Source organism: Nansenia antarctica, assembly GCF_963989245.1.
Source record: "Nansenia antarctica genome assembly, chromosome: 5".
Taxonomy (NCBI): Eukaryota; Metazoa; Chordata; class Actinopteri; order Argentiniformes; family Microstomatidae; genus Nansenia; species Nansenia antarctica.
Window position 1 is genome coordinate 24,773,194 of NC_137690.1, and position 19,603 is coordinate 24,792,796.

At 42.4% G+C, this 19,603-nt stretch overlaps 1 protein-coding gene across 1 annotated transcript; it reads left to right on the forward strand.

Annotated features, from left to right (window-relative positions):
• Positions 1-9,775: 9,775 nt before the first annotated feature.
• On the forward strand, positions 9,776-19,348 carry ehmt1a (euchromatic histone-lysine N-methyltransferase 1a). The gene is made up of 22 exons (XM_080532117.1): positions 9,776-10,236; positions 10,425-10,566; positions 10,739-10,824; positions 11,414-11,657; positions 11,887-12,032; positions 12,138-12,281; positions 12,805-13,097; positions 13,258-13,341; positions 13,438-13,526; positions 13,688-13,794; positions 13,955-14,077; positions 14,362-14,463; positions 15,450-15,554; positions 16,107-16,261; positions 16,699-16,866; positions 16,997-17,141; positions 17,334-17,411; positions 17,557-17,672; positions 17,879-17,965; positions 18,196-18,274; positions 18,597-18,772; positions 18,947-19,348. Exons 1-22 carry the CDS (start codon positions 9,823-9,825, stop codon positions 19,110-19,112), a joined length of 3,249 nt encoding a protein of 1,082 aa, XP_080388243.1. The 5' UTR covers positions 9,776-9,822; the 3' UTR covers positions 19,113-19,348.
• Positions 19,349-19,603: the final 255 nt, after the last annotated feature.

A 19,603-nucleotide genomic window follows, 5' to 3' on the forward strand; every position in this document is an offset into this window, starting at 1 on the left:
TTTAGAAATAAACAGAAAAGAAAATGACACAACAAATGACACAACAAATGCCATAATATAATAATATAGATCACCCCCATCGGAGACAACATCCAAGTATTATTATTATTATTAGTAGTAATTAGTATTATACACAGCGGCAGCACAAACACCAGGGGCCCATTCCACGAAGGTGGATTATCTTCTAATCCTCGATAAAGTTCTAATCGCCGATAATGTTACTTGCGTTCGGTGCCATCAATGTGGCTCAAATAATTCGCTGTTTGGTTGCTATGCAACATATCCTTCTGAGTCAGATATAATTAGCCTGGTCCCGAGCAGACTTACAGGCTGGCTAAGGTAATGCGTGCGTCAAAAAAGGCTCACAGGCGGAAACTACATCCCGAATGACAGTTCCTCAAGTGTCTTTTAGGAAATATTAGTTCCCACTTCACACGAGATAGATAGATAGATAGTTTGACTGTGTGATAGATAGATAATTTGATATTTTGAAAGTGTGATCGATCGATAGATAGTTTGATTGTGTGATAGATAACTTGATATTTTGAAAGTGTGATAGATAGATCGATAGATAAATAAATTAAAAAGTGTAAAAAATAAAATAAAATAAATAGGTATCTTTATTAACTTGCATTGCTTTTGTCACAGCGGTCTGGCTGGCGCAGTGGTTAAGGCAACCAGCTAGAGTTCCGAAGGTTGCGAGTTTGAGACTTGATTTTAGTGATTTTTTAATTTATTTTTTACATTTAACCGAAACCTTCATGCAAAGGCTTCAAACACCATTGTAATCGTGTCAGTTCTTGTAAATTAGCCTGCACCATAGTTTTATAGCCTACATACTTTTTTAGATTAGATTTTAGATTAGATTCAGACAACGAAATGCAGTAAAAAGTGCGTCTGAAGAGGGATTTGAACCATCGATTTAAAATGACGATTAAATAATATGGCAGCGGTCGATACCACTAGGCCATTGTGACGATATGACGGCTTGTAGCCTGCTGCTGATATCACCACAGTAGTAAATATTAATTTATTAAAATATGAACATATAACAATAACTGGGGCTAGTATGACCTACGCATTTAATCGGTCAGCAATTTCTTGCCAAACCATTTCCCTCGCCTTGTTAATTGCGGCAGTATTGCACTATTTTACATCTTATTTTTCCGTCTTCATAAAGATCAATAATTCGGAATGCTGCGCAAATGTAGGACCCTTGCAGAGTGGAGTATCTTCATTTCGACAGATCGACTCTTCGGGGCTCTTTATGTCTGCGTGCACGGGCCCATATCGAGGATTTCTAAGCCGGTGTTCTGTGAACACTGATGACACAAGCCTGATCCTCGTTTGAGGAATCACCTGAGGCTTGAATTCCAATCCCGAGTTGCCTGATCGCCTGATTTATTTAAATCGCCGATATACTAATCCACTTTAGTGGAACGGCCCCCAGGCGATAACATTCGCCACAATACTGAATTTCATCAATATGAATCAACTGCGGCCAATCAAAAGAATGCGTTGAGGTCTGAGCTGCCTTGTGCGCATGCGCTGATGTTATACCAACGAACCAGATGTGCCAACCAGGGTTTCCGTTAGAAAAAATTGCCGCCGGACATCGTGTCCGGGAAGATTTCGATTTACCGGACAAACGTGATATATTCCGGTCATCATATTAAAATATAATTAAAAAAATCTAATATAGCTGTTTGTCGCGGTGATTACTGTTGTGTAGCGGCCTATATATGCCATTTAATGTCTATTTCTCATCCGATACGATTAGATGCAAGCTATATAATATATAATAATATAACATGATTCGCATGCGCGCTATGCCATTATGTCCAGCGCTGAACGGGCGCCTCACTGGGAACTGAACAGACAGCATCGATCAATGAACGGACTCCACATTACGTTTACTGAAGTTTGTTAAATTGTTTGGCATTAATGTGAGTTTTCTATTTTCTCTTTCCAGTTTTACCCTTTTTTTTATCAATAAAACAACGTCATTTCTATAACCAGGTCTCGCTGGTTGGGAAGGCATTTCGTTTAGCTGCCTGTCAAATCATACTTAATCGGACTCGGGAGTATGACAATGAGGAGAACATAACTGTTTATTGAGAAACAATAGGCAGGCTGGGATACGTATATAAAGAAATACCAAAATGTCTAGATGTATAACATTTTATTGAACAGTGCAAGCAATAGGCTTCTGGCGTGACATCGTACCCCTAACGTTCTTAGGGCTTGTTTGAAAAGCTTAGACTGAAAGTTAGTGCACTGGTCAGATTGTATAACAAGAGGAAGACCGAATGTGGAAAAAAACGTTGTTAAAGCTTTCACCACTGAGCTGGCTGATATGTTACGCAACGGAACAGCTTCGGGAAAACGAGTAGCAGCGCACATAATAGTGAGCAAATACTGACTTCCACTTTTAGTCCTAGGCAAAGGTCCAACACAATCAATTATTACACGTTCAAATGGCTCCCCTATAGCAGGACTGGGATGCAATGGTGCGGGTGGAATGGATTGATTAGGCTTACCCGCCATCTGACAAGTATGGCAACAGCGGCAGTGCTTGGCAACATCCGCCTTCAGTCCGGGCCAAAAGAAATGTTTCAATATCAGCTGATAAGTTTTAGTTATACCTATGTCCTGACCACTGGCTCTCATGTGCTACAGATAACACCTGTTGTCTATAACCCACAGGCACAACCACTTGTTTTACAGTATTCCACTCACAACCATTTGCATTAGGAGGAGACCATTTACGCATTAATATCCCATCGTTAAGGAAATAAACTACGTTGCCCCCTATTTCAGATTCCTCACTAGCTGCATGTCAAAAACATTTGTTTAATGACTGATCAGCTACTTGAGCGACACGCAATCGCTCGCCGGTCAGAGATAGGCTGTCAGCGGATGGTATGGTAGGACTCGGGGAGGATGGTAACTCTACCACTTTCTCCCTGGGAGAAGCTGAAACAATCGGGTTCGCATCCCTTTCAGAAAAGGCTTGCATAATCACACTATCACAGAGAGAAACATCGCTATCCTCCTCTCTGCCTCGACTCGATTGTGCACGAGTTATAGCGCACACCGGAAACAACCGCTGTTTCGCATAGGCAGCCTACACATTAGGAGTCATCATCATGCCGGTGTCAAATCATATCATAATAAAAGAAATACATAGCCTATATATTCGTCTTTTTTAAAATAGAAGGAATCAGAATGTGAACTTTAGCGAATTGTATTCAAATTGTGCTTAGAGGGAATTATTTTCACCGGACATTTATGTCCGACGAGTTTTCAATTTGTCGGACTTCAACAAATTTTACCGGACAAAGACCGGTAATTACCGGTTAACGGAAACCCTGGTGCCAACAACGAATTGCAATTTCAGTTTATTCACAATTGTATGTTTAGAACTTATTGTGGTACATTCCATTCCTCTGATGTAAATTTTTACGTTCACTCATAGTAATTTAAATGTTCCTGTCTGAACAATTCAGAATACTAACTCTACTGAATAAAGCGTAGTTGGTTTTGTTGGGAATTTGTATTAAAATAACTAGAAGTGATAAATCTTGTACTATGTGCTCATTTAAATAATATGTGACTGAGGTCAGTTGAGAAAAATAAGAAGGTCACGCAAAGCCAAAAGAGAGGTTCTGTTTTTGAGCGACATGAAGAAGAAAAGCTCCTGACTAAAAGAAAGTATTATGATTCAAACCGCCTGTAAATTGCTTATTTTTTACCTATGTGCTAACAACCATTTTACACCTGCTGTTATGATATTCTATTTTCCTGTACTGATTTTATACTTTCATAACTAATGATTAATGATAAGTCTATTCTTCTATACACTGTATTTTAACTTGTTAATCGAATCCCAAGTCTTGGGACTCTGTGGGCCGGGCAACAGTATGTTTTCACAAGCTATTCTGATAAAGGACACACTGACCTATGAGGGAATGGGTTTGAAGATCAAATAACTGGCCAATTAGTGCTTTAGAACGCACGTAGAATTAACTGTATAAAAATGTCTGTTCATCCTAAAAATATAACTGTGCTTAGGCTACTGATTTCTTAATGCTTACTGATTTCTTAAAAACATAACAGAATGTGTGTGTGTCTAACGTTGCGCAAGATTAGGCTGCTCCCACAGGTGGATACAGCCGACAAAGTGTGCAACCACTCTCACCATGACTAACGGCCGGGGGCCAGAAGAAGAAGATAACACACAGTACACTCGCACACACACCGAAAGGAGTTGAAGGCCACATAACTAATTAAAACACTTGCTTACTAATCAAATGGTCACAGCTGCAACAGATTTAATGCTGACAATTAAAAACTACCAGATAGGGGGAGGAGGGACAGCCCAGCCCCAAATGTTAAATAAAAAATGTATAAAGACTATGTATCAAGGCGAAACAGGTCTCTTGTCTGGTGAAGCTTCTGCAGTTAACCTATTGACGACTAGCTGATACTGGCCTGCGGAGGTGAAACTAGATAGGACCCCTTTCCATGGAATGAAATGCTATTGCGTGCTGATGCTATTGCATGCTGATGTGCTCGAATAAATATTCTCTTAAAGAACAGTTCAGTAGTGGTGCCTAATATTTGATTGAATCATTTTATCTTAGAAGTTATATCAAGGACGTCTCGTTGAGATTAAACGAACTCGCTTGTAAGTGACGACTCAATTAAATCAATTCTGGAGAAGTTGACCGCCTTACAGTTTTTTTACAGTGCAGATAAGGAGACCCTTTACAAGACAGAGTTTCAGACGCTTATGAATGATTGACGGTTGAAAGATGATTCAAAGTAAATTATTGCTCTTAGAACTTTTCAGTCAAAACCCACCACTAAAGCCGTACAAAAATGTCCCTTTCACACAAAAAGACAATTACAGTACCAAAGGCTTTCACAACATCAAATGAAAATAAACAAAATTAGTGCAATCTGATCTAATACATAGACCTGACCATTTTTTTACACACCAACCAATTTCAGATTATACCAAAGCAAATCATTAATGCACTGTTCCATCCCATAGGGGCTAAAATAGTCATCAAGGTTCATCATTCCATATGGGCTGACAGTCACACAACACAGCAACACTATTGGATGCCAGCTAGAGGCCAATATTCAATGCAGAAACAGATGTACATCAATCAAATCAGTGACTGAGATGCATATGCTTCATACTGAACTCTGCTTGACGTTTTATGAGAGTAAGTGTCAATGTGCTATAATTAGGATATTCAATTGATTTTCTTTCCAAATAATCTCAGGAACCGGGTACAGCGTTCCTCATAACAGCAGCCAAAGATGAATGATGGTATACTGTACTATGTAACGTTTTAAACCATTCAGTAAACATAACTGTTTCCAGTTGCCCATTACATGTGTTTGAGTCAAGTGCACTTATGCATGACAAATAAAGATTTTTTCTTAAAAATAAGTGATGTTGTACTGTAATATCAGTTTTAATGTCTCTTTTCCAATTAGAACTAACAGAACAGAACTACCTGTAATGTACTATATTGACCATGTCAAGGCATGTTCGGTTACTAGGCAATACCATGCTGGATCCAGACGAACTTCCTGTTAGCTAACAAACTACTACTAACCCAGTATCAGCTGACTCACAGGAAGTTCAGTAGCAGCCAGGTGTTGCCCAGTAACCAAACATTCCTTGAAATGGTCAATTCATTCAGAATTTGGCAAAATGTGAATTTAGTAGTATGGGTACTGTTGTATAATATTGTGCATACTAACTGATCCAATATTGATCAAAGATCAATATTGGATCAGTTATATGTACAATATTATACCACTGAAAAAGGTGTTGCATCTACCTCAATTAATCATGGACATCGGTTGCATGAAATAAAATCATGTTTTGCTATCATTAATCTTTCATAAGAATATAGTTAGACAATTTTATAATAGACAAACATGATTTTTATGCAATTTAATCCCAACGTTTTCATGTTCATGACACAATAAAAAACATGTTTGTCTTAACATGTTTTTATTGTGTCATGAACATGAAAACTTTGGGTTTAAATTGCATAATAAAATCATGTTTGTCTATTATAAAATTGTCTTTTTTTGTCTTCAACCAAAAGTACATCACTTATTTGACAAAAGACTGGTATTTCTTCTTCCATTGTACTGCAAATCACAAGTCTACTTTTAGACTCTACACCATCAACTTTAACCCAACTAGTTGAGAAAACATCTTTCGACAAGATAATTTCAAGAATTTCAGGGAAATGGTGACAAATATTTAATTGGCCTGTACTTGTTTTGTTTGAGGGTGAATGTTTTCCTGTGATAAGTAATGGCCATCTGATGCTTTTTAGTAAGTGATTTGGTTATGTTTTAGATTTTTTTTTTAATGTGTTTTGCTTCAAACCTCATACACCACATATGTAATAAGGGCCCAATTGTCCTTATAGAAGATGGGTAATGGATCATATAATGATGCTTTGGTATCAAGTTTCTATGTTTGATACAAGTGCTGAAATAGTTTGTGATGGTCAGCAGTCAAACGCTTTAAATATATTGTCATACCTACAGTGAGAGAAGGTGAAAAAACTGTTAATGATTTGAAGAAACAAATTAGTTTTTGTTTCCTGCAGGAATACAGTAGTGTCACCTAAAATATAATGTTCATAGCAATGTTCAGCAAATTGCTCAAACTTCAACTGTCGTAACTGCAACTTCATCTCAGGCACATGCTTTGGAGGACTCTGTTTCTTTTGAGAGCAATGATTCAGCCAAAGAAATGGGTGCATCCATCGTGACCAGATTACAGGGGAGTGGGATTTCCAACCATGTTCAACTCTTAAATGTGAAATCAACTGATGACTGCTGGGATGATGTGGTCTTTCCTGAGGACTCTCAGGATGTAGAGCCGCTGTTGTACCTTCTTGATGATGGCTGCTGTGCTGTTCTTCCAGGACAGGTCATCCTGTATGTGCACCCCCAGGAATCGGAGGGTTGAGACTCTCTCCACGCTCCCTCCGTCGATGAGCAGGGGCTGGACCTCAGATTTTTTCCTCCTGAAGTCCACGATGATTTCCTGGGTCTTTGACTGGTTCAGCAGCAGGTTGTTAACCTTGCACAGCTTGCTCAGCTGCTCTACCTCATCCCTGTACGCCGCCTCGCTATCTGAGGACAAAGTCACAAGAATTAACTGAAAACTCTTCAAATGTAATACTTTTCAAGTACTTTCTTGAAAATCTCAGAGGTTGACTGGTAAACCCCACAGTAGAGCAGCATCTTCACTCTGGAAGTTCAGGTTTGTGAAGTTCAGGTTCAGGTTCCTCAAAGATTTCATGAATGAAAAAGAATAATGTTAGAAAATAATATTCCACTTGACTGAAATATCCCATGGGACATACAATATATAAGCCTACACTCATATACTAATTATGTAGGTGGCTAGTGCGTAATGAATAGCAAGCAAAATAGCAAGGTTCACTTCAAAAGGGTGCTCACACATATTAAGTGAAAAAGGCAGGAAGCAAAACGTTTTATTCTTTCACTTGAAATTAAACATGACATGAGAGTGGAAGGTGCTAAAAAAGGGAATAAATATAAAGAGCAAATGTTTCAGCGTCTAAGCCATCATCCGTGCTGTACAAGCACAAATGAGTGACAAATGATTGACTAGGTTACGATGTCAGACTATACACTAAAAGACAAATGGGCAAGACAAAATAAAACAGGAACGACAGAAAACACTTATAGTCGAGTTCCTCATTAAGGCCATCGAGATGGAAGGTTTAGAGTGATTTGTTTTGACACCAATACTCACTCTAATGTCCTTATGTGGCAGTATGGTGGGTGGCAGTAGCCTAGTGGTTTGAGAGGCCGGCTAGCTATCGGAAGGTTGCTGGTTTGGTTCCTGCCACTGGAGGGAGCTGCATATGCCCTTGAGCAAGGCACTTAACCCCTAATTGCTCCAGGGGCGCCGACTACGGCTGACATCCAGGATGTCAACAAGCAGTCTCACTCCTGACTCTCCAGGGTAGTTCCCGATCAGATTCAGCTCTGTCAGGTGTTTGGGGCTGGTCGTCAGAGCCCAGGCCAAGGTCGAAAATCCATCCTCCTGGATTCCACAGCATCTCAGTCTGGAGAAGGAGGGAGGGAGGTAGAAGCTCTTTACATAATTTTTTTATCATATTAATTACATGAGCTTGTTAAAAGCTTGATACATGCGTGACCATCATATTCTGTCATTAGGAAGTGTCATTGTCACCATACAAGTGAAGTGCTGTAGTATCAAACCCATAAATATCAAATAAATGGTCTTACAACAACAACTTTTTAACCATCAATATGACAGTATATGAGTATTTCAATGTATTACAGATGAAGAAACTTGCATTTATTTCTTGCAACAAAAATGAGAAAGTAACTTATAATAGGCTACACGTGTAATAGTGTTTGATGTTTTGAAATGATAAGGTTTAGTATAGTTACATTGAATCATTTAAATGTCCACCAATTATAGGTTGAAAACATTACATTTAAAGAAAAATTGTCTGAAGCCAAAGATTATTGTTTGGAAGCCGAAAGAGCCGGCTCTTATTGCTGAGCTGCGCCAATGGATCTGGTTCACTAAATAAGAGCCGGAATTCCCATGCACTCCTGCTCTTGAAAAGAGTGAACTCACTGAGCATGCGCCATACTCTAGTCTAGGGCCTATCCCAGTGCAACGGAACCAATAAGGAGCCGCTTTGTCACATGACTGAGGTTGAACGAGTGCGGGTGGCGAATTTGCGGAACCTAGGATGGTAGGGGAAGGTAGGGCAATACCGCTACCTGATTGGTTGGCGAAGCACTCGTGAAGAGCCCCCTCATTGGCTGGTGAGTCTACCATCTAATTAGCCAGACTCACGAGTGCCTCGCCAACCAATCAGGTAGCGGTATTGCCCTACCTTCCCCTACCATCCTAGGTTCCGCAAATTCGCGTGCGGGTGGGGAAGGAAGGGGAAGCAGTGTGCAGTGCACTCTCCCTCCGCCCTCCCTCCCTCCCTCCGACTCTCGCTCTCCAACTACAGATTAGGTATGGTGCTACTCTGTTGTTGTTGAAACTTTTGCAAGGGCCATGTTGGCGGTGCCGAGGATCTTATTTGCACTTGCATTGCGCTTTCGAGGAGTATTCTCCACATGATTTCACTAGTTTCTCTTTTGTGTTTTTCTCTATTGGATTGAGCTTTGTTTTTGTTTTGTTTTTCTCCAGCCTACTCCTTGACGCTTAAGGATATAGTGGTGGCAGGCTTGCACTTTTGCATAAATCAGAGCACTGTCTATAACCTTATTACAGCTTAACTAAAAACTGAATTAAGTAAGAAGTTGTATTTCTTTAATTGATGCATAGAGTATGTGCAGTACTGTGACCATAGTTTGAGCTCCTGACCATTTATGTCGTTTTGTGATGAGGATTAAAGAGTTGATTGTTACTCTTAATAAATGCAAAACATGGAATAACGATTTTGAATGGATAACGAAGTCTTATGGTTTACGTTTGCTGTTACCACAGCTTGACACAAAACTGTGCAGACATTTTATTATTACCCTGAACGTTAAAGATAATAGTCCTGTTCCTGGTGATGTTGTTTCCTAGTGTGCAGGTAGTGTCAGACAGAAGGCCTGTGTGACAGGGACATTAACTGTCAAGTGGATATGATTCATGTTCACTCTCATTCTTAGAGACTAATAGCTTATGTTATGTTCCAGGTGATATTGTTGGGGTTGGAGTGAAGAAGCCAGAGGAACCCCCCCCCACACACAAGAGACATGGATCGAAGGGGTGTCCGTGAAGAGTCAGAGACAGGAAAAATCACTCCTGGCTCTCCCACAACTACAGTAGCCAAGGGGCAGAGAGCTCCGAGATCTCAATCACACGTCAACAACAAGAAGACCAAAGTAAAGATAACACCCTTTCACGGGTCAATCATCGCCGGCAATGGTTTCATCCTGCACAAACAACAAGCGGAAACAGCCCCTTTGAGGACAAGCGGTTCACCTCAAGGGAGGTTTATGGAACTCATGACCAAAACCCCTCCGTCCCATGCAGACATTGGGGAGGGTGGTGCTGCAGCAGGGGTCTCGGAGACACAGACATCATCTGTGGACCCTGCCCCTGCAGTCAGGACACGTTGGGCCTGGAAGACCATGGGCCAACCAACCTCCACCACAGCAACACTGAGGGTAAACATACAATACTCTTCTAACCCCAATCCTTGGAATGATATGCTTTTGAATGATGCTAATAATATACAGCATTGTTTTTTTGTTTTTTTAAATTTTGACAAAGTTTATCGTCAGCAAAGAGCGTTATGATATGCAATTATTTCTTGTGGAAAACATGACTGAACTCATAAGACTCTGTTCTGAAGCTTTTACACAGGGAAGGAGCGCAATCAGGTACGACAGACAAACAGGTGGAAACGGAAAAGCCGGAGTTGCCTGCTCGTAACAAGCGACCCCCGAGCCGAAAGGGCAAGGGCAAGGCTGTCCTCACCACCAAGCCTCAGCCAGGTAAGGGACCTGCACTGATGGCAGAGGGAAACAATTATTTCCTCAGTGTCTCACATAGCATCAATGTCATGGTACCCTAAGTTACTTTGCACTAGTTAAGTTCCATATGGTTGGTTGCCTGTCTGCTTTAAGTGGACTCCCACCCCATCTCTTTTCCTGTGTATATCTGTAGTAGCATCCAGGAGGAAAAAGAGGAAGATGGGATTGTACAACTTTGTCCCTAAGAAGAAGTCCAGGGTGGTGAGACAGCAGGAGAAGGTAAGAGAACTTTCCAACTCCTCTACCATGACTTTGATAGATACTTTATGACTTTATGACTGGATAATATGCTTTGCTATTAACAAAATATAGCCACAAATCTCTCTCTCTCCACATGGAAACTGCCATTATTTTAAATGTCACTACATACTGTATGTCTGAAGTGGTCAGCTGTCTATTGCTCAGGAGAGGTCAACTCAATGCGATCCTCTCTCCTGAAGAGCTACTGTCTTGCAGGTTTTCACTCCAACACTAACCTGCAGCAGTAGCATACCTTATTTTACTAATTAGGTAGTCACTGGACCTTGTTAAGATGAATCAGGTGTTCTAGCAGGGTAGGGATGGAGTGAAAACCTCCAGAACGTTAGCTCTCCAGGAGGACGGTTGAACACCCCTGCATCAGATAATGTGCAGTATGCACACCACCTGTTTTGATGGGTTGACCCATTGAGATAGATTCCCTTTGTTTGAAAGATTTAATGTTGGTTTTTGAGTATTAGAAAATTAGCCACTATGGCTGAAAATGATTTTTTTTAAATTAAGTAGTTTTTTTCGTTATTTTATTTTGTTAATTTGTTATTTCCTGCAGAAAGAGAACCCAGTGAGAGTGACTAAGGCCCAAGAGAGCTATACAGGGATCAAAGGAGCTCTCTTAGATGAAGAGAATATTGAGAGACAAGAAAATCAGGACACAATGACAGGGGAAGGGGGAAAGGTGGCTGACCTCAGCAAAGCACCCAAAATGGAGGAAGTCATTCAGGAATACACCGAACTGGCTTTGGATTCTCTGGACCTGAAAGCACAAGAGGAGTTGTTCTCTCCTCCCCTCTCAGGTTAGAGTTGACTGAGAGATTATCTGAAGTGAGAGATGTTATCATGAATCTGCATATAGTAGTTGTACACATTTCTTTTGGTTATTTTGTATACCTGTGGGGTATTCCATCAATGTCGCTTAAGGAAAGTCTTGAGATTTATCAAAAATAAGCCTGGATTTTCCTTTAGCACTGTTGGTGGAACACCCCCCTGGAAACTGGTGGTAGAATAACATGTTTTGTTTTGCAGGCTTTCCGGTGGATGCTGAGGTGACAGCGACAGATCTGGCGGAGGAGCTTCCTCTGTGCTGCTGCCGCATGGAGACGCCCTCTAGTGGGGACGGCCTCACTCTGCCAGAGCACACCTGCATGGCCACAGAGAGTGTGGATGGACTGGTAGGGCCACCCTGCACTTAAACAACCGTTCAGCCTTTGTGCGTCGACTAATGTCGACCAGTAGATCACTTTGTTCCTGTCTCTCCATTACTCCCCTCTCTACAGGTGAGTCGGTGCCAGAGGAGTGTTGTGAAGTATGAGATGATGCGTCCCTCCAACACGGTTCATCTGCTGGTCCTGTGTGAGAACCACCGGGCCGGCATGGTCAAGCACCAGTGTTGCCCTGGCTGTGGCCTCTTCTGCAGGGGGGTGAGTGGAGGCAAACCACACACACACACACACACACACACACACACACACACACACACACACACACACACACACACACACATACACATACACACAGACACATACACACATACACACAGACACACACACACACACACAAACCAAGCTAGATGTGAATTGAAATAATTTATAGAATTGCCTTCTGCATGTGTGTCTCACTGACTGAACACTTTCTGAATAATGGTAAAAAATAAATATGTATGAGGTGTAGCTTAGAGGTTAGAGAGGCCGGCTAGCAATCAGAAGGTCGCTGGTTCGATTCCCGCCTCAGGAGGGAGTTGCATGTGAGCTGGTGACCGGAGGGTTGCTCATCATATCTAAGGTGCCAACCACTGCGGTTGTGCTCTTGAGCAAGGCAATTAACCCCTAATTGCTCCTGAGGACTATGGCTGACCCTGTGCCTCGAACAAAAAATTGTTGTAATCTGTGCAATGACAAAATGGTTTAATCTTATTTAATCTAATCTAATCTATGACTTCTGCAGGGGACTTTCATGGAGTGTCGTCCATATGGAGGCATCTCTCACCGCTTCCATCGTGGCTGCGCTTCGGTGATCAAGGACCGCAGATTCTGCCCTCACTGTGGAGAGGAGGCTAGTGGGGCTCATGAAGTCAATGTGCCCAAGCCTGACCCCCTACCCAAACCTCCGGTCCCCCTATACAAACCCGTACCTGTGCCCATACCTGACCCTGTGCCCACTCTGCCACCCATCCCCCACATTCAAAGGGCTAAGAAGACCGCCGAGCCTGAGAGGAGGAGAGAGATCACCCCAAACAAGTACACTACATCAGGCTTTTTACTAATTTCATTCTTAATGTTAATCCCCCCCCTCCCCCTTTCTTCCTCTCTCTTTCTGGCTCACTGCCTCTCCTCCATTTGCTTGGGTATTTTGCTTAATGTGACATGTAAATGATGACTGTCCGATTTACTACACTAGGTTAAAGAAAGAGCCTTTATGTGCCGGTGAGGAACCAGTAACAGAGTCACTAGAAAACATCCTTATGGCACTGGATGATGAAAAGTAAGGTTAACGAACAAGCCTATTAAAACACTTTGCAAAAATACTCATAGATTGTCAGCTTGGATATGAATTGACAGGCTGTTTTTTCCTATCTAGCTTAAGGCCAAAGAAAGTGAAGTATCACACGAAGCAGCTGTACATCTCGGCGGAACACGGGGAGCTCCAGAAAGTCATCCATCTGCTGGGTAAAAGCCACACGCCACGTTTCTCCTGGGTTCCGAATGAGTTCCACTAAACATACCGTCTGAATTGTTCCCTTCAGTTTGAGTGTTGAACATCGTTATAGCAACCGTGGTTTACATGACTGAACGTAAGGGGGGGCGATTTAATACTTGAATGCTTCCAGTGGACGGCAAAGATCCTAATTTCCTGATGGACGGCCAGAACCAGCGCACGTCCCTCCACGCCGCTGCTGCTGAAGGCCACCAGGAGGTCTGTCACATGCTTGTCCAGGTGAGGAGATATTGCAGGCTCCGATACAGTATGGAGCAGGTATACATGTAGATAGATTCAAATGGCGTTCCTCACCAAAACTGCAATGTAAGCTATTACATACAAGAGAAATGCATACAGGTATGAAACAACATGTCTGAAGAACCCCTGTCCTCACTAGGCTGGTGCCAACCTGGACATGTTTGACGAGGAGCAGAGAACCCCTCTGATGGGCGCCTGCGAGAACAACCACCTGGACACGGTCAAGTACCTGCTGAGGGCTGGGGCTGCGGTCGGCCTTAAGGTCAGTCTGCTCATCTGTCATCCCCCCCCCCCATAGGCCACGCCTGTGGAAACCCCCCTTCCAGCACTCTCACTGATCCACAATGAGATGGCTGGTGTACATGTAATCATGTTGCTTTATGCCCATGGCTCATTCATATCTTAAAAGGATAACCATATGTAGTGAACAGACACTTACAGACACAGTACTGTCGGTTTTTGTTTGTTGGTGCTTTTTTTTTCGAATAGCAATGAACAAAACGTTATTCATTTGTTTGTTTGTGAACCATCTTCCTCTCATCTCAGGATATCAAAGGCTCCACATGTCTGCATCTGGCAGCTAAACTAGGACATTATGATATCGTGTGTCATCTCCTGTCTAAGGCATCGAAACACATCAACTGCCAGGTACAAACGCCCATGCCAGTAACCTTAACCCTAACCCTTACTAACGTTATATTCAAATCATGTCACTGTTTCACTGATTTATACACGTCTATAATTCCTATCATGCTATTACCTGGGCCCACGATAAAAAACATTTAATCTAGATCAGAACGTTTCAAAACGTTTAATCTAGATCAGGATGACGCAGATTCTTTTTTGCTATCCAGGGTCAGATTTTTTTATCGTTTAGGGGAAGTCAGCTAGCTCGATCTGATCCTGGATAGCAAAAAATAATCATTTTGATCCAGAGTAAACATTTTGAAATACTGGGCCTAGACGATCCAGATTACTCTCATTGTATCCTACTATATTCTGTGATAACGTGATGAACTGAGATCAGTTGATCACTCATAGAGGGAATCATTGTCTCTGGCCCTTAGCACTCTAGCAGTTTATTAATAGGCTGTGCCCTGTGGACAGACCTCTGTGGCTGGTGTTGTCCCACCGTTTTGAAGCCATTCACGTGTACCTCAGGATCATCAATACTCTGGGAGGATGACTTGGAGGTCAGCCCTGTTGGATGCCTGCCATGTTGAACAGCCTGTCCATTAGGCTGCGGCCCAGTCAACATGCCATTAAGGGTCTTTAACAGGCAAGAGGAAGACTGACCTGGCTGCTTGCATGTTGTCAAGAGTACATTTCTCCACTTTTTTTCCCCACCTTTGTTCTGCAAAACCATGTTCTGTAAAAACCTGACCACTTTTTTTTAGAACCAGTGGTAAAACCAGACACATTCCCTTCCCACCTAGTTCTTATATGACTGCAGGCTAAGAATAAGAAGTGAAAGCCGATAGCTACAGTCTCATATCGCCGCTTGGCAGCGCTGGTTTGAATTCACCCATTGTCACTTTCACTTCTCTGAGCCCCTCTCAACGCTCTCAGAATGTCAAATGGAATTGAAGAAGGAAGAAGCGTAAAGCCGTGGTGGGGGTTGTGCTCTGTTTCAGGATGACGGGGGCTGGACTCCTATCACCTGGGCCATCGAGTATAAACACAGAGAGCTCGTCCTGCTCCTGCTCTCCAGAGGCGCCGATGTTAACATCCGTGACAAGGTCAGTGCGAGAGGCAGACCGTTCAGTTAACAGTACGTCTTATCATCCCACGTCTACCTTCTGTTTTCACACCTCACACAGGGACACGGGGGATGGGGGGATGGGGGAGGAGGGGGGGGAGGCTAGACAGAGGCAAGGTCACTCCACTGACGCGTCGGATCGAAGTCAAACAGATGTTTTGTGGGATGTCACCTTGTAAAGGCAAGGCACTTACTTTTTTGAATGAAGTTAGCGTCCTGTGACTGTCCTTATCTATCTGTCCTCATCGGTAGGAAATGTTCACATTTCGTTCAGCTACAGGAAATGATGCCATATAGCTTCCTCAAACTCCCAGTACATCAAAATATACACCCTCCTCTATTGGGAACATCAATATAACACATATTCAATTATATGTATTTCATATAAGATATTGATTTGGAAACCAAAGGTTGAGTATGCTTCTATTTGAAGCCTCAGAATGTTCCATTTCTGATGGGTTGCCCTTATCTTGAGGATAATCTTCAATGTAAATAGATTGTTCTTGAAGTTCACCTTCTGACTTCTTTCCAGGAGGAGAACATTGGCCTCCACTGGGCGTCTCTCTCTGGTTCTGATGATATCGCTCAGGTTCTGCTGGATTCCAGATGTGACCTCCACGCACTCAACATCCACGGGGACTCACCTCTTCACATTGCTGCCCGAGAGAACCAACTGGAATGTGTGACGTGAGAACACAGTCTCTGCTTTCACCAGATTTACCCTCAAAAGATTCAACTTTCAGTTCCTTTTCATTTTCTCATCTGTCAACACATCTCTGAGATAACGCTGTCATCACTGCCTGTGAGTGCACTAGTCGGCCAGTGGGGGGCAGTCATGCTGCTAACTACAGTTATGTGGACGAGACCCTATACTTGCTTCCCAATAGCGTTTTCTCTAATCCTCGTCTCCCTTGTAATTTTTCCCATCTCAAAATGCATTGGAGGAGAAGATGATCAAAGGTTCCTCCACTGAGATCTTCTCCTCCAATGCATTTTGAAAAGGAGGAGGGAAAAAATATAGAGGAGATAAGGAATTAAAAAAGAGACTCCACTCCGTCTCACCAGGCCAGACGAGTGATGTACCTCCCACTGCTAGTGTCTGACCAAACATCTGCCCCCTCCAGACTGCTTCTGTCCCGAGGAGCAGATGTCAACCTGAGGAACAGAGAGGGGGAGACCCCTCTGGACTGTTGCATCTACAACTCCAAGGTGTGGACGGCCCTGAGCACCAATAAGAAGCTGACTGATGTTAGGAGAAGCAGGGACAGTCATGCAGACAGGCTCCTGAGCAGGTACTGTATGACAGTGGTTCACTCCACAGAGAGGGGGTGGGGGGAGGCGGGGGGGGGGGGGGGGGGGCAGATTTGTAATTGCAGTAGTTAGATGTGACACATCGATGTGTCCTTGTCTTCTTCATCCCAGAGACATCTCTCGGGGCTATGAGGCGGTTCCCATAACCTGTGTGAACGGGATTGACAGTGACGCCTGCCCCGATAATTTCAAATACGTCCCTGACAACTGTGTCACCTCCCCGATGAACATAGACAAGGACATCACTCACTTGCAGGTGACGCTCCGGTGCTCTTGAGACACTTTTGAAATAACTTATGAAATAACTTTGAATGTCCGTGATGTGTCCCAGCTGAGATGTTGCTGTGGCTCAGGAGAAATGACACTCACACTGAGGGGCAACTATGCTGGAGTGTTCCCATAGAATGAATGGTGTTTAATGAAGATGGTTTTCTCCTTCCATTTTCAGCATTGCACATGTACAGACGACTGCTCATCCAGTAGCTGCATGTGTGGCCAACTTAGTCTCCGTTGTTGGTATGACAAAGTAAGTCGATGTCGCCAGTGAGGCAATGTGTCCAAGTCCAATGTGTTACATTTATTTTCCGTTTGCTTTCCTGTATTCAAAAGGGATATAATGGACACCCTTGGAACCTACAGTATATACTGTAAGACATGTTGTCTTTCTACAGGAGGGACGTCTGCCTCAGGACTTCTGTCAGAAGGAACCCCCAGTCCTGTTTGAGTGTAACCATGCTTGCTCCTGTTGGAGGTCCTGCAGAAATCGCGTAGTACAAAATGGGCTGAGGTAAAAAGGGGCCTTCCTAACCCACTAGTATATCTACTTTGTTGTTGGTTTAAGACAACCACCACAACATTTGCTGTGTACACTCGGTCTGGTATCGCTACACTGACATTGCATATGACAGTAGATAATATTTAATTGGCTGAAGCAGGTTCCCTATTTGCTATTTTGCACATTTTGAGTACATTTCTGCTCCTCTCCTCCTCCAGGTCCAGACTGCAGCTCTATAAGACCCAGCGTATGGGCTGGGGTGTGAGGGCACTGCAGGATATTCCTCAAGGAACCTTTATTTGCGAGTGAGATCTTAAGATAGGCATATTCGAAATAAAATGTTTTGAAAATAATCAATATTATGATAATGTCTGTACCATACATTTGAATTTTAGCGTGTGTTGCAAGGTATTCTTGCTCTCATCAATATATACAAGTGAAATTGATCCCATATCCTATATTTCTCCATTATTTCTCCATCTCATTCTACTTTCTGGTTTGTGGATACCCATCAGGTTCTCTCTTATTTCTGCAGGTATGTGGGTGAGATCATTTCTGATGCAGAGGCAGATATCAGGGAAAATGACTCTTTCCTCTACACCCTGGACAATAAGGTGATTTAACTGAGAGATGTCTTAAGAAACATATTTGTGGCAAATTATTGTGATTCTTTAAAAAAAAAAAAAAAATATATATATATATATGTAAATATAGATATTTATGTTGTGTATAGGGTTGTGTATGTACAGTCATACTTGTATACTTTCAGGTCAACAGGAGGTGCTGCAGAGAACACAATATGTAGAGGAAATCAATGCCTTTGACACATGTTGTTCTTTCAGTATTTTCTCAAGCCAAGAGTTTGCTTGTTACTCACTGCCACTCACTGCCTTTTATTAAATGTGTAAACTATTGGCTCCATCTACTGTCTTGTAGGTGGGTGATGTGCATTGCATTGATGCACGACTCTTTGGCAACATTGGCCGCTTCATAAATCACCTGTGTGAGTCTAACCTGCTAGCAGTCAGAGTGTTCACCATGCACCAAGACCTGCGTTTCCCACGGATCGCCTTCTTCTCCAGCAAGCCCATTAGAGCAGGGGATCAGCTTGGGTGAGATGCACAAAACATAAATCAACGATTGACTGATGAATGTACTCTGGAATGTGATACACCATCAAATGTGTGTGTTTTCCCAACTAGCATTAATGTTGTGGTATGGAATGAATCAAAATGCCCTAAGGGATGTATGGAAGTTGATAGCTATACCCTGTGGTCTCCATTCAGGTTTGACTATGGCGATCACTTCTGGAAGGTTAAGAGCAAGTACTACAGCTGCCAGTGCTGCTCTCCCAAGTGTAGACACTCCTCAGCTGCCACAGGCCAGAGAGGCCACAGCTCAGGGGAGGTGGCCAGCCCAACACCAGAGTCATCCGCCCAAATGGATTCATAACTGTCCTCAGCCAGCTTCCAGCTCGTGTTGAGGTCTCCCTCTCCTGACTACTAGGCCAGCTTCCAGGACTCATGTTTTTAGAGTACTTACTTATATGTAACATTTTAGGGGTGTTGACTGTAACACATGCTAGCTCTCTTTTAATGGTGCTTTTTAAGTTATGATCTTGAAATAGCAATAAAGGTCATTTTAATCATGAATTGTTTTTAATGTGGATAACGTATTCATGAACTGCACAAAGCCTGTCAAAGGAGAATTTCTGTCACTCTGTGACAGACAATAAAGCAATCTTGAATCTTGAATCTTGTCTCATACTTTTTACTCTTTTAAATCGTTTAGAGGGACATAATGGATAGAGATACTGATTTTGTCTGGTATTTGAAGGTCCGCTATTATAAAATTTAAATGATAATTTCGTTTTTTTCCTAGATAAAACAACAGGTATTAGTAAAACACTATTTCAATTGATTGATTGAATGTTATGACATGGA